Source organism: Rhamphochromis longiceps, linkage group LG18 (assembly GCF_057381845.1).
Source record: "Rhamphochromis longiceps isolate RC_006_pf linkage group LG18, R_longiceps_female_GT1.1, whole genome shotgun sequence".
NCBI lineage: Eukaryota > Metazoa > Chordata > Actinopteri > Cichliformes > Cichlidae > Rhamphochromis > Rhamphochromis longiceps.
Window position 1 is genome coordinate 11,465,433 of NC_140574.1, and position 23,539 is coordinate 11,488,971.

The 23,539-nt window shown below is 40.0% G+C and overlaps 1 protein-coding gene across 7 annotated transcripts in view; it reads right to left on the reverse strand.

Annotated features, from left to right (window-relative positions):
* LOC146647793 (receptor-type tyrosine-protein phosphatase mu) overlaps positions 1–23,539 on the reverse strand; it is a 162,636-nt gene that overhangs the window by 81,084 nt on the left and 58,013 nt on the right. For 6 of the 7 annotated variants that reach the window (XM_085388656.1, XM_085388655.1, XM_085388654.1 and 3 more), the window contains exons 7-8: positions 17,928–18,221; positions 187–495 (exon numbers count right to left, since the gene is read on the reverse strand). In XM_085388656.1, the coding sequence (XP_085244782.1) occupies positions 187–495; positions 17,928–18,221 (603 nt within the window). Of the gene's footprint in view, positions 1–186; positions 496–17,927; positions 18,222–20,203; positions 20,331–23,539 lie in introns of those variants that run through there. The other variant, XM_085388657.1, reaches the window with a different exon arrangement.

The following is a 23,539-nucleotide window of genomic DNA, read 5'->3' on the forward strand; positions in this document are numbered from 1 at the left end:
TGTCGGCATAATTTCCACAACTTTCATTTTGGAATAGACATTGACAAACACAGAAATGTCTGCAATGTCTGGGTTTCAGTGAGTTTTAGAATGCAAATATCATCTAAAAGTAAAACTATTTTTTCCTGCCCTGTAAGGCTTTCTAGTTGAGCTAAGAAAAAAAAATGGACTATTGATGTTACTTACCATCCTCATCGGTCTGAACCTCCAGCTCTGTGCTCTCCTTGACACCCTCCGGGTTGCGCAGCACTAGCTTCACGCTGAGGTTGGTGAATGGAGAGAGATTGTGGATAGTGTGCTGAGGATCGCGACTCTGAGTGTCATAACACACTTCCTCACGCGTCTCCTCCTTGCCGGCTACTCTGTACCGGTACTGGACGGTAAGGTTATAGCTGTGGCAGCGGGTCACGTTATAGCCCAGAGGTTCCCAGCGCACTGTAACCTGTTTGGACTGGATGTCCACCACTTCCAGCCTCCGTGGGCCGTGCATAGGCTCTGGCGAAATCGAAAGAGAAGGAAGTGTGAACTTACATAAAGATAATCAATTGGGTCATATTAAATGCCAGGTGTTTCAGGCCAGATGCAATAAAATCAAAATTACTGAGGTTTACGTGGGTTAGAGAAAGCTCCTTTTCCTTTGGGCCAAAAAAAAAAAAAAAATCCAGTAGTCGATTTTTCATAACACTTTCATTCATATTAAAATACTACTTTTTTCTGTTTATAGTTCATATTTCCAGAAAATATTTTAAAATTTCAAAGGCACAGACTGATACTGAGCATTGCCAAATCCCATTACCGTTGCTAACTTGGGCTCACAGCAACTAAAGGCACCAAGACACCACAGGTCTGTCACTGGAAACCCTCAGCAGGTGGTGTATCATCCCTTCAGAGCGTGCCATTCCTCTGCTTCTTCTGCCTTGTCCTCCGCCTTTTCTACTCTATTTTCCATCTCGCCCAGTGGCGGTCAGCTATTAGCACCACACTGATACAGAGTCAGCCAACCTGTCAATCCAGGCAGGACACAACCCCCACCGCTATCCTATCACCTCTAATCACATACACTGTCTCCTTGCCTTTTCTCTTCCACTTTATCCATTTTCTCTCTCCTTCCTTCTCTCTCTTTCTCCTTTCCCCACCTATTTTCCCCTCTTGCACTCCCTCTCTCCCTCCTTTCCTACGGGAGGAAAGCAGCCCAAGCACAAGGTAATGGGATCAATTTCCATTCCAGGTTAAATTCGCAGTCCATTTCTCTGGAACTTAACACTTTACCACCTATTAGGAAGAGCCAGAGCTCAATTTCCCCGTTCCCCAGGAGACACAGTCCAGCAATTCAGAGGCGGCCACGGCAGCCATGTTTAACATTCTAGAGATGTGTGAAGGGAGACTGGACTCAGGCTAGAGCACGGTGTTCATTTTTACAGATTGTATGAAAGACAGAACAAACAAGCAAGAAACCAACAAACACTGTTGGCATTATGATCACAGACGTTTCTTTTTGTTATCTTCCGCTATCCAGCGTATTACTACTGCGATAAAATGTTCAAGGTTTATCGAGAATCCTTTCAAATGATCTTGCAGGAGTTTGAGTAGTGCTATAGAAAATCTACAAGGTAGAAATGAACGGTTTCAAAAAAATTAGGTCATGACATGTGAAAACTCGGGCCTGTACAAGTGGAAAAAGGGCTCCTTGATGAATGAAAGATCGAACGCCTGCCGATTTCACGAGGAGAAACAACGGATGTGATTTCTCCTGCACTTTTACAGACAGGATGAAATAGCATTAGAAGAGCCTGAAGGAGACAGAGGAAGAGCAGTTGAAGGCAGATTGGGAAAGGGATGTCAATGTGCAGTATATAGTACATGAAATACAAAAGGCTACAAATGTGATGCCTCACAAAAAGGCATAATCTCCTTCCAAAAGGGAAAAAATGGCATCTATGATATATTCAAGACGGATTTGCTACTATAGTTCAAATAAAAGTAAACATTCCACTAAAATTCCTCATTCAGCACACGTATCCAACAGCTTTAATCGTGACTTAACAAGCAGTTGAGAGAATATAGAGCTATCTGGTGTTGGTTTACTTGTGTTTTATCATTTCTTAGCCTGAATTTTACTCTGCAGCGAATGTCTTACTCTGCCACTAAAATGCAGTAATAATATAAAAAGTGGTGTGATACTTAAGAAAATGTAATCACACCCTCCAAAAACAAACAAACAAACAAACAAACAAACAAACAAACAGACAGACAAAAAAAAAAAAAAAAAAAAAAGATTCTAAGGAAAAACTGGGAGCAACTGGCAATGAGAAATAGGCTTCTTCACTCGATTGCAGTGTTGGGAGAGCCATCCAGAAAATAGAAGTTTAAACCCCTTTATTTGCGGAACTATCTGTTGGCCGCACTCTGTAGGCAATGGTTACACTAAAAGCACAGAGAATTGCAGGGTGGCCAGGCACAGAAATCAAATTAAACCAGATGCTCTCAGAGTTACAAATGCACCAAAGTGTGAATCTCAAACAGACGTGCACAAGCGACTGAGAGTTAGTCTCATTTCTGGAGCGTTCAAGGAGAATGTCACACTCCCATCTTTGTGGAACATCATAGATAATGTCCACTGCACCCTAATTCGGGCCAATGGAGAGCTGCCAGGATGGGAAGCACTTGTGGAAAATATAACTGTGCTGAGAAACAGCCGTAGCCCCACGAAGAAGGGACATTAATTTATTTGTGTCTATTTGTTTTACTGGGGGTAGGATTATTAGACGTATTCTTTTTATTTTTGGGTGTACAAGTCGCAGGAAAGATACACAAAAGAACATCGGCCGTTTGGAAGCAGCTTTTATAATTATTCTATAGCCTCTGCCTGGTGTTTTGTAGAGAAAAGGCTAATTGTTTGTTGCCCCACTGGCTCCCTGTAGTGCAAATGCCAGCTGTCTGAGGGAGGCAGTAAAACGAGAGGATCTGTGGCAGAACTTGTAACCCATGATTCAGAATGACTTCATTGCTTGCATGAACAACAAGGTGCCTTATCCGTTTTAGAGCCCGGTCATGGATGACTTTGAAGAAAGAGGAAAAGGAAAAAAAACGCTGTGCATCCTCCTCCCTCACTTAATCTGAAATGAACAGGTCAGGCTGAATGGCTGATATCCTTTATAAGTCCCTTCATGAATAGATGAAGACCATGCAGCCATTCTCAAATGGGCCCACAGGCCCGTGAATGACAACTGATGAGATGAGCCTATTACCCCAGTTTACTGTGGCTGCAAGTTTAGTTTTATTGACTGAACAGTAAGAGGCTCAGTATCAAGAGCACAAACAGAAACAACAACAAGGAATAATAGGGCTAGCTCTGAAAATCCATACCATTTTTTTCCTCCCCACAATGCTCTCAAGCTATCACAGTCTCAGGGCGACATTGGGGTGAAAGTACTAAAAATATGACTCCAATATCTCTCCAGTATGGCAGATATTTCTAGTGGAATAGAGTTATAATAATGGCTATGAAAGCATCCCTTGGAGCAGGAAATTACTGAGGTCTATCTTATGCCAGGGCACTCAGAATGAGCTCCAGTGAGAGCCAGATTGGTATTCCAAGCGGTGGACAAATTATCACCTGCCCCACACTCACCGATGTAATTGAATAATTTGAACTTGACATTTACATAGAACTATTAGTGATTTTTTTGTCATTACAGTCTGACATTTAAATAATGTTTTTAGAAATTATCAGCACATTATTGCGTCTTGCTAATTTGATTGGGCCCTGCGTACATGCTACTGCAGCTCATGCGATAACATGATTTTGCCAAACATTAAATAAAAAAAAAAAAAATTATAAAAACAACAACAACAACAAATAACCGCATGTTGCAACTGGCTGTCCTAGAGGGGGCTTCAAATGGTGCACTTAGCCCCTGGGAAGAGCAAGACATTAGTCCTGGATGAAAGGAAACAAATTGGGCATATCTGGAGCACAGCCACTTTACTACTAGATGAATGTGTGTGTGCGGGCGTGTGTGGCTGTATAAAGGGGACCATGTGTGTACTCTTGTGTGCTTACCATCTTATGAGTGTAAAAGAGTTTCCATATGCGTGCACAGCAGCACACGTCTGGTTTCTCAGCATCTTTCTGGCTATATGTACAGAAGAGCGATTTACTTATCAGATTTTCCTCAGGCTTCGCAGCATACGAGCCATTCGGAAAGCCGGGATCTTTATCAGATCCACATCGATTAAGAGAAGAAAAGCCTGATGCTGGCTTAGACTTCCATCTACCTGCTCAGCAAACAGACCCAGAAGGGGGGGGGGGGGGCAAGAGAAAAGCCTGTTTCCCCAGTGATTAGAAACCCCCAGCAAGTCAATGTGGCTCACTTGCCTGTTCACCGTCTCATCAGGCTGAGGAAGAGGAGGGGAGTGCTTTGACTTTCACAGGATGGCCCGTAGATGGTCTGATTCCTTCGCGGAGCATGTCAACCGGAGCTTGTCACAAGAAAGTACAGCTGTTGGAGACGGTACCAAAACAACTTGATGACGGTAAGATTAAATCCCGTGTTCCGTTCTAGGCAGTCAGGCCTGGTATTGCCGTCACTTATCTCTCTCTATTTTGATTTGTTATTCTTTCTGTTGTGTTTGAGCTGGGTGGGCTGGGAAACAAGCACATTTGTTTGCCTCTTTCTATTACATCTCACTGATAGCACTATGACCATAGGAAATCATTTTCATATCCGACAGAAGCAAGCAGTAATGATAGCTTTTGATAACCGGCAATCAAAGCTCCATCACCCTCCTAGAGTGCTTCTCTATGCAATCCTCTGGAGGAACAGAACGACTGTTTGACTCTGTGTGTGTATGTGCATGCGTGTGGGAAGAGATGGAGGGAGTCGGTGTGTGGGTAGATAGGTGGGTGAGGGGACTGGAGAAAGCAAGCTAAGACAGAGAAGGGGTGGAAATGTCAAGGTCTTTGTTGCCATCAAATGCAACAAGTAAAATTAGGCCTCAGAACTGACGTGTGTACACATATTATAACTAATGGCACTTTAAAAGGCACTGTACATGGACATCTTGTGATCCAATACAAGCATTAGTCAGAGACAAATGCTTACATGCTCAGGACACACACACACACACACACACACACAGCTCAGACACCTTGGAGGCGTGGATAATCACAAGGATTTATTGAATGGTGGTGGTCGCTCCTCACTCTATCAAGTCCTTCTTTATAGGCCCAGTGATAAATGAGACTGCCATGATGGGCGAGTGTGAGGGGCGGAGGGGCCTACAGTGCTCTGGATCAAATTGAAACCACCGAATGAGCCCGGGCGCCGGACCAGGCCAGGCTGCCACCTTGTCTGATGAACCCCCTGAAGCTGTAGGGGTGGAGATGAATGGGCGAATGCTTTCCTTTTCACAGAACTAAAGAGAAGGGGACGGTGAAAGTAAGACATTCTCTACCAACACAGATGATGTACGACAAGATTCATGACTGTCAAGGCATATCTAGTCCTTTCCTGTTTTTGTAAACAACCACGCTACTGTATGCTGGCCTCAAAATGCCAATAAGCTCAACGGCTTGAAAAGAGAAAACTAAGAAATACTGATTTTGTGTGGAAATGTCAAACTAAATATTCAGTTTTTGGATTATGCTGACATGCTGAAGATATGTCGTCTGACACAATGGAAAGCTGTTTATTACTACACTTAATAGATACAATCATTTAATTGTTCCAGATATAAAAATCCTCTGAAGCCGCATTTAGGTTCATGCATTGATATACAAGTCTCAGTTCTGGTTTATATCAGGGGGGAAAAACAACATAGTACATTAAAAGCCAATGTAACTATTGTTAATGTAGTTTAATTCATAAACACTATTTTAATATAATACCAGTTCACACTATAGAATTATGCTTAAAACATAAGTATACCATACTTGCAAACCTTTAGCCAATAAGCAGTCAACGACTAAGTCTGTGAAAATGCTTTTATATTATAATAATAATAATAATAATAATAATAATAATAATCAAACAATGATAACAACAAAAAGGCCAATTTTTATATACACAAAATCAACAGACAAGAGAAATCTTATGAATGGAAGAAAAAAAAAAAAGTGTATTTCCATGGAATCAATACAGGTTATTTACTACCATCATGTGTTGTAACATTTGGTCAGTGCAGTAGTTTAAAACCCCCCAAAAAGCTCAAATGAAGCCTGCAGTTATTATACATTGACTGTAAATTAAAAGAACAAACCTGGCAAGTGTGCGTCATGAGGTGAAATAAAGTGCAAGTCTACAAACCGGATGAAAACAAATGGGCAGCCAGTTGATGGAACGAGCAGAGGCAGCTGAGGAGGAACTGGTTAAATCAATCTTTCATTTTGTTTCCACCAATATGCTGTGCAGTGATTGGGGTCAGGGTGACAGGCAGAATGACCCCCTCTTCCCTCATCCGTCTTAACACATACATGCCCACACACCCATCTCTCCTGTCAGAGCAGACTTTGTCTTTTGTGTTCAGGTTCCTCGGAAAATGGCTGCGGATAGGGCTTACAAATGGGAAGAACACAAGCCCTCATTTACCAATGGGGACGCAATCTCTACAGGAGCAGTGGGAGGTTACCAAGGTGATTCTTCAACTTCAGTACTACCCAGATGGCCCTTGTGCCACTGTCATTTGTCGCTAAAAACCCACATGTGTCGTATTCAACTCAGGGTGTTACCCACAGTGTAAATCAAAGTGAAGCGCTTGACTTTGTGAAATGGTTGCTGTGTTTTCTGAGCCACCCACTTAGGAGATATGAGATCCAAGATCTAGCTATCTAGGTGGGGGAATAGAGGGAATAAATCGCAACCCTTCTGACATTCATGTCCTTTAGTTGAGGAGTAGACGCAGAAATGTTCTTGAGTTAGAGTTATACAACCAGACTGAGTGAGTGCTTGTTGGATGCCTAGGAAGGGGAATGGGACATCTATAATTCAGCAAAAGGATGGAGAAAATCTGTGACAAAAATTACAGCAGATAGATCATGAATAATTAATCAGGGAGAATAGAAACATTTAAAGACCTTGAGAAGCATTTCAGTTCAAATTTAAAAACCGCAGAGAAAAAAAAAACAAAAAAAACCCGTAAAATCTTCCTGCCGAGCCTGACTAAACTACCGCTATTTATCATCCTCCTGAGGCTCAAGAGTAGAGGTTACTAACAACCTCGAAGATAATTGTTTACGAGGAGCTGAAGAAGCAGCTCTGGACTAGAAAGAGACCGGGTTTATGTGGATATCACCACAGTATCATTTATACACATCTGTTCTCAGGACTTTCAATTCTTCCCTGTCGAGAATAGATGGATGGAGTGATGAAGGTGAGGGAAATGGTAACAATAAGAATAATAATAATAATGAACTGGCTATAAATGCAAATCTTTCGCACACTCGTTCCTTTCCCACAGCAGTTGTTTGAAGATGTGTCCTTGAGAGGAACACAATTTATCTTTTGCAGCACCAATATCATAGAGCACAATTCACCATTCTACTTCCAACTGCCTGTGATAAAAAGACTTTTATTGTGGTCCTCCTATAACCTTCCTGCACACCCCAAACTCAATCTACCCTGTTTTCTCTGACTGACAAAAAGGACACAAATTCAATGGGCCTCAAACTAAGGCTTTTCATTCGCCTTGCAATAGGCAATATATAAACCCTATAGGTCACATGACTGGCCGCTATTGTGGGTGACAAACTGGACCAGTGTTATCTGAGATAGTAAGGTGAAGTGACTTTCTATTCATGGCTCAAGGCAACAATAGTGTTAATTAGACACACGCCTGGCAAACAATTCCTTTCCTTTCCTTTCGGGCTGCGAGAGACAAATCTGCTTAATCTCAACCTTAGCTAAAAAGCAACCATCATGAAGGGATAGATCTCACCGAGGAAAATTGCCCTGTAGACATGCATAAAGCTTCTGACGGGAAAAATAGCAGTTACATCTGACAGATCATCACTCTCCCTTTGTTGACAAAATGTTTGGTTAGACAAGAATTGGCGAGGCAGAATATAGTATACCGATTCAGTTAAGCGTGACTGCAAATGACAAAAAACGATGAAGTCAACATGCTTAGCTCTACAGCAATAATATCCTCTAATTTGGAAAACTACAAACATTTTTCTGAGAAGGGTTTGTTCATTCAGTTGAATTTATATTAACCTTTATCTTAACGTAAGGCGTTTAAATAGATGGTGCTGTGAAAAAAATATAATCCTGATTTCTTAGTTTTCTGTATATTTATCAAAATTCTATGTTATTCAGAGATAACCTTTGTCAATACAAAATGCAGTTTTTCAATGATGGTTTTATTTATTTTATTTCCAAACTATCTTGGACCTGTGTGAAAGGGTAATTGCCCCCATGGTAAATCATAGATAAGTGTGATTAATCACAGTTTTGGAAAGCTGAGTTCAATTTCATTAGCCACACCGAGGCCTGGTTATGGCCAGATCTGTTGAATCAATAGTTAAATAGAACCTGAGTGACAAAGTCAAGTAGACTAAAATCTCAAAAAGCAACAGATCATGTCACGATCTAAAGAAACTCAAGAACAGAAGAGAAATGAATCTATCGGTCTGGACTAACTATCTATCATTAACTATGAGTCTGGAAAGAGTTACACAGCCATTACAAAGGCCCTGGGACTCCAGTGAACCACAGTGAGAGCTATTATCTAGGAAAAGAAAAAGAATAAAAAAGAAAATCAAGAAAACTTGGAACTGTGGTGAACCTTCCCAGTGAGTGGCCGGCCTACCAAAATTATTTGAAGAGTAATCAACAATCCATCCACGAGGTCACAAAAGAACCCCCAAAAAACATCGAAAGAACTGCCGGCCTCACTTGTATTAGTTAAGGTCAGTGTTCACAATTCAACAATAAAAAGCCTTAACAAAAACAGAGGGGTCCTGGGGGAAATCACTGCTGACCAAAAGAAACACAAAGGGTCGCCCCACATTTGTAAAAAAACAAAAAAACCAAAAAAAACCCCAAAAAACCCCCCCCCAAACAATAAAAAAAAAAATGTCTTGATGATCATGAAGACTTTTCAGAAAATATTCTGTAGACTAACGAGACAAGCTGAACTTTTGGAGGGTTTGCATCGCATTACACCTGGCATGAAACCAACATGGCACTTCATAAAAGAACATATCAACACTCGAAGATGGTGGTGGTAGTGTGATGGTCTGGGGTTGGTTTGCTGCTTCGGGACCTGGACGACCTGCCGTTACTTTATGGAACCATGAATTCTACTCCTTACAAGAAGATCCTGAAAGAGTAATTTAGGCAATTTTCTAAAGTTCAAGCACACTTGGGTTACACAGCGGCAATGAATGGCTCAAAATGTTGGTACATCACAATGAATAAAATGCTTGCACCGAATCCAGTGTGTCCTGTTTTTCATAGCTTGAATAAATAAATACGTTACTGTAAAATATTAACTGAACAGTGGGCGGGTTGAGGAGGCAGCATTTGAGTAGTTAAGGGGGCAATTGTTTTTTAAAAACAATGAATTTTATAGTTACTGGGGTTAATAAGTTTGATTATCTGAGATATTTAAATGTGACAAATATGCAAAAAAAAAGTAGAAGAAAAAAGTAGAAGAAATTAGGGATTGGGAAAATACTTTTTCACGGCAGAGAGAGAGAAACCAAGTCATGTCACCTATTCTGTGTGTCCTTAAGCTTTTATAAAAGCTATTCAGAAGCCTTTCTGCTCTGACTCTTATTTTTTGAATATGCAGTTTAAGTGAAGATCCAAGGCTGTAACACTTCTTTAAGCTAAGGTCAACAGTAAATTGTCACAATTTATATAAATCTTCAATGTGCCCATAGAGAAATGCACTGTTTTTCCCCCACACACACACACATTCCTTCACATACATACTGAAGACTAATGTCATGAACGCTGCCACAAAAGGTCCTTCAGTTTGTTCAGTGTCTACCCTTTGGCACATGGAAGGGATGGGTATTAAGCTACCAACCCTACATTTAGTGGACCACTTATTGCCACCAAAGCTTTGACCACCCAGTGCTTCACATTGGAATATTAGTGAATCTTATTTTGTAGCACTGCTGAATTTTAACCTCAGAATTTCTTAGAGCCAGACAGATTTCTACAAAACCAATACATCTTCTAAGAAGTAGTAAATGCTTGCAATTACTTTATATAACTGGTCCTGAGTCCAACTATCCCCAGGTCAGGTCATCAAATCTTCTTGTCTATCAAAATAAATGGTTTCTTGACATATTAAGTATACATTGGATAAAAAAAAGGGGCCGTTTTATACAGTGTAGATTGCACTTTTCAAAGCCTTTTTTTTGACAGTTGAACAATGGTAGAAAAGGGAATAACATTAACCTAAATCAGTCATACCATTATTCATTACTTTGTAAGGTTTTAAAGGGATGACGGTGACAGGAAAGTTGTACTTTTTTGTGAGCGGAACCTACAGAAACCAACTGCGTAACATCCATTTATTTTTCAGAGTTTGTGTGATTCACAGACTTTTCAAGGTCAATATAGCAGTAGTATTCTTCAAAAAGGATCAAAAAGTTCTTTCATTATTTAAGTCATCCTATTTGGAATAATTTGTTCACTGTACATTGCCCTAACACTGTCTTTTTATTAGCAGAATACAAATTCAGCCATAATGAACTTTTGTGTGTGACACCAAGAGCTTATACCTGAAGCCCCACAGTGTGTAAGCACTAGATTTCTTCTTTTTTCTTTCCCATTTACATGCTTTCAATCCAGCACCTGCTCTTGTTCTGATGTGGATTTGCATGCATCCCATCGTACCATTGTCTTTGTCACAACAGTTCTCTTAACATCTATGGTCCAAAAGTATGCCTCAAGTATGTTAATCCATTACTGGGTAAGAAACCATATTTAGTGAGACATCCTAACTGGCCCCCCTCCCCTCTCCATGAGGTTGGAGAATCGGCGAAGGTTGCAACACAAAAAGTGACATGGCATCTAACTTTATGGTAACAGATATGGTAACTTCAATGACCCTGATTTGTAACAAAAATGAAAAACTTAAAAGTCCCAAATTTCTTTTAATACCCTCCAATGACGCTTTAGCTCTAAATAAGTGTTGTGGTGAGTCCCCTATAAAGACTTAAACCAGCTTTGTCAATGCATGTACTGTAATCAGCGGTGCTGCAGTATATGAAGAACACAGCCTCCTCTGCTGCTGTCTGTAGTTTTTAAACAGAACCCAGTTGTTGTTTTAAAACGTGATACGAGTTGTGACCAAATGGGAGGTAGCAAGTAAGCAAAGACTTTGCAGAGGGTTTGGTGAATCTTCAGCAGCTAGTAATGCAGTATGTAGAGAAAGTGCTGAAAGATCATTGCTTGAATACTTCGTATAGATTCTAATGCTCATGTTTGCAGGTTGGCTTCAAACTTACTGATGTACAAATTTAGAAGACCTCTGGTGGATGTCTTACACATCAGATGCTTTAAATATTTGGAATTTATTTAACTGTTTTGCTGGCACAGCGATCCCATTCTTCTTTTTGTCCTCATGTTTAAAACACCTCTTTGTCCACTGTGTGACACTATTAAACTGATGTTGTATTGTGGGTGTTATAGTTTATTGTCTATATATATTCTGTTTACTTGTATTTATATTTCCAAAAAACAAATACTTATATCATTGTGTTCAAAACACACAACCCGATAAAATAAAGTTTTGTTAAAATAAATATGGTAAAAATGGTATTAATCAAGGAATTGTGAACATAATTTGAATCCACATAGATTTCTGTACCAGTATCACATCACTGAGATAAATTACTACACTTGAAAAAAATAAAGTGATTATACTGTTTCCAGACTGCCATCATTCTTATTAGCGTCAAAACAGATCTGGTCTTTTACAAATTAACCACGAGGCAAAATGCAAATAACCAACCTCGGCGAGGGTGAACATAATTGCGCAGCTCCTCCCTGCTCTCCACTATTATAAATGAGTGTTTAAGCGAAGGATGATCCCTGATTAACGCAGATTCCCTTGTGTTTAATAGCACTCGGTGCAACAGAATGGCAAAGTAAAAACAAACAGATGAGACTACTCCCACGTGGCATCAGAGCGCAGATGGAGACAACTTATAGATGGAGATGTGGAGTTGGCAGAAGCCGGAGTCTGAGCAGGTGTTTGGACCCAGCATGGACATCATGTACTGCCATTTTTAAAGCGCCCGAGAGCCAGCGGGACAGCGGAGGGCATAGGGTGGAGATGATACACATAGGACAGATCGCTTTTCTACCATGGCAACTAGTATGAAATTATCTCCACTGCATAATAAGTACTTAGTGGAAAGAACATGCCACATGCAGGCCTTACACTGGCTCAATCAGCTTCAAGTGGCTGTAAAACAATTACTTGACTAATAAACTTAATTTATAGAGCACTTTTCTAACAAAGCTGCAAAGTGCTTCAAAGAAAAAAAAAATATATATATACAGTACTGTGCAAAAGTCCTGACCCACGTGCAATTTCTTTGTCGTTCTTTCCAATGATCCACACCTTCTTGTATATTGGGGCTCTTGTTTTATAGACTTTTTCCCCCCCACTCTTTTACAGTCCAGTCCAGTGGCTTAACAATCAGTCCAGTACCACAGGACTGATTGTTAAGCCACTTAACACTGGCCTATGAATGATTAAAGCATATAAAATAGACCTAGTTCAATGGATGAACTGCTGTTGTGTCTACACATAACAGACAACAACCCAATTTTAAATTTTATCTTTTGGCACTTTGTTACTACCAGCCTGCCAAAAGCTTTCATTTTACATAATTTCTTTAGTTAATTCTATGAAAAATGACAACGATAACAGAGTTTGGAAGGCATAAAATAGCAGTTTGCCACAAACAAAGTGATTCCCAAAGGACTATTAGCTGAAGGCATATCTTGGCATGATGTACAGTGTGTCCTTAAACAATTTGACAAAAGCAGAAGTATCTAAAGTAGATGAACAATATCAGAAAGTTAGGTCCCTAAAGAAACTGGGGAAAATCATTTCAGTGAAATCCTGACACAGGACCTTTCGCTTAATCTGATGTTCACCAAGGGCTGAGATATGCCACATCACATAAGGACTTGACTGCGAATTGGTGGCTACAGATCCTATGGCATGATAAAAATATTGGTTCAAATCGTCATGAATATGTATGGAGAAACTCAGGACAGAGATACAGCAGTGAGTGTATACATTGTAAAACACGGTAGACACTCTGGCACGGTTTGGGGACTGCATTACAGCCAATAAAAATGGAAATTAAAATGAATGGAAGATTACTAATGGAGAAAAGTACCATCAGATTTAGATCCACCATACTTACAAAGCATTAAATTAACAGTGGCTTCATTTTCAGCATGACAATGAATCAAAACACACTGCCAATGCAGTAAAAGCACAAAAGCACACCTGCATAGAAAAGCACTGGGGATGTGAGTGACTAGTACATTAGCAGACTAATCATCGCTGTTGTCACTAGTCAGTAACAGACTTACTAGTTGGTTAATCTATTTTACATTTTAATTGATGCCCAATGCCGGTAAATTATTGTGTTCTAAACATTATGCAGCCATCTGCCTGTTGTAGAGAAACATAACTCTGCTCATCTAGGCCTCATCTTTTTGATAACACTGTTAGAATGAGATTTTTCATGTTCTTCATCTTCATTGCTTGGAGTAAAACGTGTTCATAATGCACGGTGTTGATTTAAGCAGCATGATTCATTTATGATGCTTTTGTCACTAGTTTTTGACATTTTCCATTAAATGGTCCTCAAATTTTACTCACTGAGTGTTTTTAGTTTAAGACTAGTGGATTAGTCTAATTTTTTTTCTTCAATTAGTCATCTCAGAACGTAGTCACCGAGAGTTTCCCTAAAAAGCACACACTGAAACAGAATCCAGACCTCAACATTATAGTAGCATTTATTTGTGGGGTCATCTTGAGACATATTTGCCATTTCAGTAAGTCATAGCACTTATCTCTCCTTTTCCTAGTAAAACACAAAGAAATAAGACTTTTGCACAATTCTGTATTAAAAAAAATACATTAAAAAATGACCAAAATATCTGAAAATTTTAAAAAAAAGCACACATTTAAAAAATTAAGAATTTGCCAAGAAGTCGGCCTAATCAAAAAGAGCACGAGCCTTATTCAGCAACTTAAGCAAACTGATTAGTAGAGTACATTTGTTAGTTTAGGATAACACATGTAGAAATAGTTTCAAATGTGTAGTGTTGCTGGAACTTGACCTGATTCAATACAAGTCTGTGAATACCTCAACACAAAACAAACAAATATGGGGAAAATAAATTTCCACCAAGACCTCAAATACCGCTCAGACTGCAGATGAGTAGTTGTTTAAGGTTTGGTTATCTGCCTTCCTAGTGTGGGCTGGAAATGGTCTCTCTGTGTGAGATGGTCTCTCAATAATGTTGCCAAAATGCAGGGCAACATGCTGTGATCCTAGGGCACCACCTGATAATACATTGCTTTCCTTCAAGTAGCACTTACAGAGTGTGGAGGACTCTCAAGTGGTAAACAACTTCACAAATTTCACATGGAAGGGCAGCATGGTTACCAAATGCTTTTCACTTTCAGCTCAGAAATGTTTGCCAGAAGGAAAAGGAGCAAATGACAAATGTTAACTTGTGAATTTCAGCGTCAACAGTCCATAGACACGAGGATATGCTAAAGCAAAATGCAGTTTGAATCACTCTGCAAACACTTGAAACCAACAAATAACCTCCCTAAAGCAATCACAGAGCCTTGGATGAGACGCTCTTTTGTTGTTCACCAGGAAAGTAATGAAGGTTCTTCATGGGAAAGAAAACCTTTCAAGGCCCTTTCTTCCTCCTGCCTCTGAATTGAATTGGTGGCATCCTTGCATTATACATTCTCCGTTTTACAGAAGATTGAATTACAGCATCCTTTGTCATCAGAAACATTGCTCATTTTGCGAAGTGACCAAAGCATGGCTATGAATAATGATGTGAGTGGCAGTACTCTAAAGTGGCCACAGATTTTCATTAGCGCCCCCAGACAGCAGTACAGGGAGAAGGGGAGCGAGTCTCTGGGCCTGTCTGTATCAACATTGATGTATCACATGGCCCAGTGAGTCTTAACCGTTCAATTAGGAGCACTGCTGAGGCCCAGCCTGTCAGTGAGACAGACCAGCAGAGAGCTGGGCAAGATCAAGAGCTGCTTCCTCAAACACACTTCAGGAGCCACAGCCATCAATCTCGCAACAGTGACGGCAGGTGGCCAAAGGAGCAGGACCCCTGCAGAATCTGGACCTAACTCAGGTAGGCTCATTCATCCCTATCAACCAGACTAAAAATGAACAAGCTCGTGACCTTCACAGCAGGGAGACGGGGGGTTACACCCTGGGCAGAAAGGGGAGAAGAATTTAATTTTCATCAGCATTTTTCCGGACACCAAACGGCATTAGCCGAGGAAACTGCTGAGGCTCGGTTTGTTTTGTTCCTCATGTTGGCATCCTAGCACACAGAGGGAATTTAGCTAGTTAATGTTGTGAGAAGGGCAATTTGTACAGTAACATCAAAGTGTTTATCTAAATGTTTGAGTTTAAATTCCCACAGTACAGCAGCGATGTAATAATCCAAATTTAAGGAGCCACTGTGCTTCAAAAATATTATCAATCTGTGTTGGTGATAAATTAAAAAGCTTTAAGTCTGTTTGGAATGAGAATTAAGCAGAATAAACAAGTAGTTATGAAGTTAATCATGTGGTAGGCCTGTCCTCCGCTTTATATATCTGAGGGCCACCACAAATAATCACTTATGTCATGGTTATTGTTCCGCTGAGACACAGGCGTTCAGTCTTTCTTTTCCATGAAAAACTTAAGATTGTGCCATTGTTCCAGGTGCAAATGCAAAAGAAAAAAAAAAAAAAAGCCTTTCCAAAAATCTATGGCTGGGAACAATGACAACACACAGGGGCTTCCTCTAAACAGAAAAATAATTACCAAGTAAAGCAGCAATGATATATGTCGAGCAATTACCAGATTCAGTTATTTACTTCAAATGCAATGAGGCTTTAGAGAAAACACAATGCAGCTTCGCAAACAATGGAACCCTGATGGCTATTTGTTGTATGCAGGGGATGATTCGTTAAACGGGGGGGGGGGGGGGGGGGGGGGGGGCTCTTTTGAACGGTTTGTTTGTAAATGTACGTTCAGGACTGTACAAACACAACAAAGTTGAGGCAGTAACTGAAGGAACTGCTTGATCTGCTTTGACCACCGACCTTCCACTATGTTGATCCATATAATTCAACAGGGAATAAAAACTTAATAAAGCCCATTGGGTTGGAATGTTGCAATGCTCTTCCAACGAAAGTGAAAGTTTAAATTCAAGCTGTTAGTGGGTGTTGTCTGACATCTTACAATGTGGACAGTCTTAAAGGAAGAGAACAGATTGTGATATCAAATGATAACGGCGCCGCCTGAATACACAATTAGATGCATAGAAAAACAAGATGCGTAACAAAATACATCTTGGGTCGACTAGCTTATTTTGTAAACAGAAGCAGAACAGCATGGTGGTATAGCGGATCAACATCCTGGATAAAATGTATCATCATTGGTATTTGACAAGGTAGTCCACCCTTAGTTTTCAGCAATCTGAGCTGCCACAGATGTTACCATTATTTTTGGATCCATAACAATTATTAGCAAAGGGTTGTAGCTTATTCACAAACTGAAAAATTAACAGGCTGTCGAGTCCCCACAAAGAAAATTCACCTTAATATGATTATCTATGTGACAGTCTGTCATTAGAACTAGCTAGAGATGGGTGTTTATATTTAAACCTCTGACATTTAGACTCTGGTGTTCTCTTTGCTGCTTCTTTCCAAGATGCAGAAAAAAAGGCAAATGTTCAACATCTGGCAAAAAAATTAAAAACAAAGTAATTTTTTAAAGTAATTTATTTACTTGGGAGGAAAATCATCTAACCGCTTCCATTTGTCGAGGGCGGAACAATTTAAGATGAGAGAAATTGCTCCTGAGCCAGAATAACAATCTGAACAACAGCCAGTGCTCATACTGCGTTCGGGTTTTTGTTTTGTTTTAGCTCTGTTGTCTTTCGTGCAACAAAAATAGTCGAAATATAAATGACAGATTAAAATATATGAAATCAGTCTATATCATGTAAATGAGAACTGACTCAACAAGAGAAACATTAGCAGGTAAATGTGACCTTACTTGTTGCTTTATCTTATTTTCCAACAATATTGGCTTTTACCAATGTTTGACCATTAAATCAGTACATCACTAGTGTGATGGATAAAGTGACCAAGGATTTACAAGAGTTCCTGGAATGGAAATATAGTGCATGCAACTACAATTAGACAGATACTGATATGCATAGGAAGAAGTCTTTGGTATCCAAATACTGGAGCAAATTTACAGTTACCCCATGAACACAAAGAAAAAGACTGGGTATATGAATTTAGTGCTTACTTGCTCAGTCACACTAGAGTAAAATTAGAAGGACAATTAGGAAAAATAGGACATTGACTAGGAAAATAATTGGTCAAACTGTAATTTAGTGACTGGCTGAAAGAAGTTGTGGCAACCTTATGCAAAGACTGAGCATTCAACAACCTCGGGCGAGCAACTTTGATCACAAGGTAATGGTACATGTCGCCTGGAGGCAAACTGCATCCAAACAATAGTGGTCAGCATTTATTCGACTATGTATTTGTATTACTCAAGACATGAGCCTATTCATTTGACGCAGCAAAACAACATGCAAGTTTAAAAAAAAAAAAAAAATAAATTCTAGTGGTGTTGTGCAAGCAATTAAAATTTTTGGCCTTACCAGCACATTTGGTCCTGGCCTTAAGAGGGGGCCCAGGAGCTCCGGTGCCTCCCTCCAGAGGTCTGGTCAGCAGAACACTGATCTCATACTCTGTGTCTGGATCCAGGTGGCCAATCTTGTGTGTGGTCTTGTCTACAGGCTGCAGGTCATACATGGTCCCAGACACAGTGCGGTATTCCACCTCCCTGTCAATTATTGGACCGTCTCCGTTGATGGAATTGGCGTTGAGCTGGATCCAAAGATAGGTGGCACCAACAGCAGTCAGCTGGGGTGGTGCAATAGGCACTGGGGGCTCTAGGAAAACAAGTAATCAAACTGTAATTGTGGAAAGTTTTCACATTAAAAAAAGCAATTATGTACTTTTGGTTTGTGTAAAAAAGCACAAAAAAAAAAAAGTCTGCAGATGAACACTTGCAAGTGAACAAGAGGCCCAAAATCAATACCTTCTGTTAAACCAAATCAACCACATCAAAATTCTCTAGAAGCACATGAAGAATATCTTCATGTTTTCAAATAATCAACGTACTCAACAAGAGCCCTGTAACAATCAATAGTTCCAGCTTGATGAATGGAATCTCTCATCAGTAGTACACTGTGCCATGTAATCACATACATTTTAAAAGTGACAGCAGCCCCTCACAGAGGAGTAAATAAAGTTACCCAGACCTTGGTAAATGGTGCTCCCATTAAACAATGTATTGATTTCAATCAGAGGACTTCTATGGAAAAGCCTTTGGTTATGACAGCTATGGTAGGCGATTCTGGGAGCGTTTTATTAAAGACTGCTGTCGGATTTTTACAATTTATTTAAAGGTAAAGAGTTGACTGTTAGGCCTAAAAAACAAACACGCTCAGTATTAACCGTGTAATCTATTCATACTATATTATAATAAGCTACTATGACAAATTAATTGATAACGCCAAGTATTTCTAGATCATTCAGAATAACCACATACACTATATGGACAGAAGCAATGAGTCACCAGCACAAGCTGCTTGCTTTCCATAAACCAATACCATTAAGATCCTGGTGCACAATTTCTTTTGCTGGAATTAATTTTTGCTGAGAGACATCTCAAACTCTGCAGTTATTGAGACAGCAGTGTGTTTGTGACTTTTATGCACTATGTGACCCTGTTTTGCAACTTTAAGCAGTCTGACACTTCATTGCTGAGTTGTTGTGGTTCTTAAACACTTTGCAATAATACCACTTACATTTTATCATGTAAAATGTAGGAGTGAAGAATGTTTTTACAAACTACTTGTTTCCTATTGTCGCTTCCTATTACAGTGCCACGGTCGAACATGAATAAATGCAGCCAAGCACATAAACCAGAGTTACAGTACAGGTGTTTTAGATAAACACTGTGAGGTTAACCTAAAACAATGCATTAATTCATTACCACCACAAAAACAGCTTATAAGTAATGGTAGCTGTCATTATTTAAGTAAACTAAAATGTAAAATCAGATATTGGTGTAATGTTGTATTAAGTGGAAAGATATTTGCACAAGTCCACCCCTCCCCTCCCCTGCAAAAGAAAAAAAACAACAAAATAATGAGAAATTGAAGGGAAGGAGAAGAAGCACTTTAACCTTCAATGTTTGAATTGACAGGAAAATATAATATTAAAAATAAAGTTTCTCTTTCAGACAAATGTAGCGTTCAATGACAACCTTGAAGACGACCTTTTCTTTGTTATGTCATCTGTATTTTCCTAATCCAACTTAAACCTCGTGCCATTTCTTGTTTAATGGTGCTTCTCGAAATGTCAGGTTTTTTCCGACATCAGGACTGCTTCATCATATAACCAGGTAAGGAGTTGCTGCACTAACATTTGAGCGGTTGCCAATGGAAACTTCTGAAGTAGTTTTATACTTCTGTGTTTACACCTTTAAGCCAGTTTTTGACCAAAAATAAATAAATAAATAAATAAATAAATAAATAAATAAATCTCATTTAAAAAGGTCACAGTGATTTACAGAGGCTGCAAAAATTTCCATTTCAATAAAATGCATATTGGATTTGTTCCTTTTATTGAATTAATGTAAAATTTTGTTCAAATTACCATTTGAAGATTCAAACAGCAATACACAGACAACACCCTGAGAAAAAGGTCTCTGGGTACAACCAAAAATCTAAAACTGTCAAAGAAGAGCCATGACCAGCGGCTGCGGAATTGCTCAGGAATCTACCCTGTCACATACTACAATAGTTGCATGTCCTAGCGACCCCAGTGAGCAGCTCTAATGAGGGTACACGTAACAGAATAATACCATTAGTCACCCGGCTGCTTCTCATGGAGTTGTCATGGAGAGGCACAAGTCCACAGGCAAATGAGGTGTCCAACAGAGAACTGGAGGCTGTTCCTCAGCAGATGGTTACCCCACAGTGACCTCAGCTGCAGGTCCCACTAAACTCCCACTAATCCAAGCTTCTAGTGTTGCTGTCAAACATCACCTAAAGCGAACCAGATAATCCACCAGGTCTTCTTCAACACTTACACATTGTGCAACAGTCGGCACGTTGGAGCCAGACAGGGAAATAAGGTGACCCAAAATCTGAGTTAAACCATTGGCTTGTTTTGATGGTCTTTTAGGGTCTGTTGTTTTGCCCTTAAAAGGGATTTAACTGAGTTAAGTGGCAATATGTTCAGATTAATTTAAGCAACAGAAAACAGCACATGCTCATTCTGTACTATCAGTATGATGAAATTGAGAAAAATATGCTTTTTTATATATTTGAAAAGATCAAATGTGACATTATTGGTTTCAGAGAACAGCACTTTTTGATAAAACAACAAATTTAAAAGAAATTTCCCGAAATCACAACTTAGAAACTTAATACTATATCCTGCATCCACAAAAGCACATCATGTAACCATTATCAGATTTTGACACATTTATCAACACACTCATTCTTCAATAACGCCTTAATAAGGGCCACAAAATATGGCAAACTTCCTAGCTGCTGACCTAGTCATGATGATTCACAGAAGCCACACAGCACAAAATGTAACCAATTGGTTAATAAAAATGACTTAAGCCCTGTTACTCCATCCAGCAAGACCTATTTAGTCATCCAAGCAATTTTTTGTTCTTTGCAGAGAGCACGCTTTCATATGCACTGCGCTGCATGGTTCAGTTCTATTGTTGCAGATGTCACTTGAGACCATTTCTGCAAAAGACTAAACAGCATGATGTATTACAGCAATAAGCATTTCATTTAAGTTTGAAAAGTTACTGCTTCACAAAGACAACAGCAGCTTATGGTGATGAAATAATTCCTGTAGGTGCAGTAATCCCCTGTTCAACAGCCATAGCAGATGCACTGAAAACAACAGATTACTGGTGTGAAATGCACTCAAGTGCTGGAACACTTCAGGATATTAACAACTCATTTCCCAATGTTTAAGCCTTAGCAGGGCAGCTTTGAAGCAGCGGGGCCCTGGAAAGGTCTTCGAGCTGAGCCCGGTGCTAGCTGGAAATGTGTGACAGTCCACAGATGACAGTGGCGACCATATGCGGGGTCAGCGAGCAGCTGTTGTCGCGATGTTGACCAGACAGGCAAACGGCCTGGCAACAGCTGCGCCCTCTTCTACCACAGCACCTGCCTGCCTTCCTGCCAGAACACAATCACACAACTGCACATTATGCAAAAAAACCACCAAAAGGAACCACTATACAAGGACTTGAAACTGTTGAAAGTGTCAATTATATTCCAATTTTTATTCAGTGATTAATCTTCATTTGTAAAGTTTCACTGACAAATGTTTGTTCGGTAAAACTAAAAGCAGAACAGCAGCACTTTAAACCCATCCTCCAATAGGGGTGACGACCCTGGTCGTATAGAAGTCTATAGGCAAACAGCCCTTTGGCTCACTCATCCGTTACCTCAGTAAACCCTTTTCTCATGAGTTCATAGCCTCAGCTGCTAGATTTGAATCTTATTCGATGCAACATGATGTTTATGTTGTAAAGATGATCCTCATTAGACTAGAAAAAGGATGCTAAAGCAGGACATGCAAACCAGTGAGAGATTCACAGTACCAACATCCATTTTTTTTAATGCAATGTATGTATTTGACAAAGCAATCTTTTTCATTTTTGACTTACATCAGTCGACTTTTCAAAAGTTTTTTTACATGTTATTTCTAATAATTCACAGCATACACACCAACTAAAGACATGCACACACTCACACACTCACGTTCCTACCCATTTGCCATCCACCACACAGAGCACGATAATAAGGGCTGCCACTCTTCTCTGTTCTTAGGTTAGACCTCATCGTTTATAAATCCTTCTTTCAGTTGTCTGTTACATCCCCTGATCCTCTCTTGTTAAGATGCAAGAGGTCCTCATTATGATGTGCGCTTTCCTAAGTGGGCTGCTGTGAGTAAAGAATTGATCTGCTCCTAATATGAGAAGAGGTGGCCAGAGGAAAATGAGGAGCTTGACTGGCTGGCCTTCGATTTTCGGTGGCTATTCTCATTAGTGCCGACACAGTTGCACCTCCGCATTGTTCAGTTAGTAACATTGCCAAGTATACTGTGTTAGAGCTCAGCAAATGCTTTGCAGGCTCCAGGTGATTCTAACCAGGGCAAGAAAAGAGCCAGCACTTGGACAAGAAGTAATTATCCTTCTTTCAAAACCACCGGCTGCACTACAGGAGAGCTCATCACAAGGGGGGACACCGGAAGGGTGCAGCTCTGGGCCAATCCGCAAATACATGCAGTGCACTTCCACATAGGCACATAAATCTGATGGAACACTGGCACGAAAGGCAGAAGTGATTATCAGGGATAATCAAGCATTCACTCTCCTCATGTTGAAGGAAAAGGCAGTGTATGGTAATGAGGGGTGGGGGGGGAGAGCCGGCGTGCGACTGTACCAGGCTCATAATCCACAGAATCGCTCCATGGTCACTCCTCCAAAAACGAGTCACGGGCACGGTGAATACACATTTAAAGAGGATTTACAACTCAGACTCATTGCTAGGAGGGTTAAGCACTTGTTTTATGACTGGTACGATAAGGCGAGATATCAGCATTTTATGTGGGACACTCATAAGTGTGAAAACGCCTCTTTTCCTCTTTTAACGAGCTGGCTTATGCTAAAGTCGTTGAAGTGTGACATCTCTGTTGAATTTAAAGTGGAATGACTTACAAGACTTGATTCACCCCTAAATATAGAAAATTACGATATTTTAAATATTTATGATGAAAGCACTTTAAATTTAAGAGGTTTGTCTTGAGTAAGAAGAAAATATCTACACGGTAACACACTGGAAGCAGTTATCAGCAAAAATATTGCTCTCGTGTAGGTTTGTGCAAGCGTGAGGATGTGCAAGTGATTGTGTTGCTGAATTTATGCACAAGTGTGGTTTTGAGTGCCTCCAATGTGTCAGTAAATTTTCTTTGAGTACACCACTGAAACCCACTGATACACTCAGGCAGAGAGACTTTATCTCCCTCTACGCTCTGCTGTGTCTGGGCCCAGCCATTCTCGCATGATTGACAGACCTCGATCTGGACAGCCAGGATTAAACCTATCAATCACATAAAGCTTGAAGACAAAAAAAAAAAAAAAAAAAGAAAAGGGGAAGGAGAA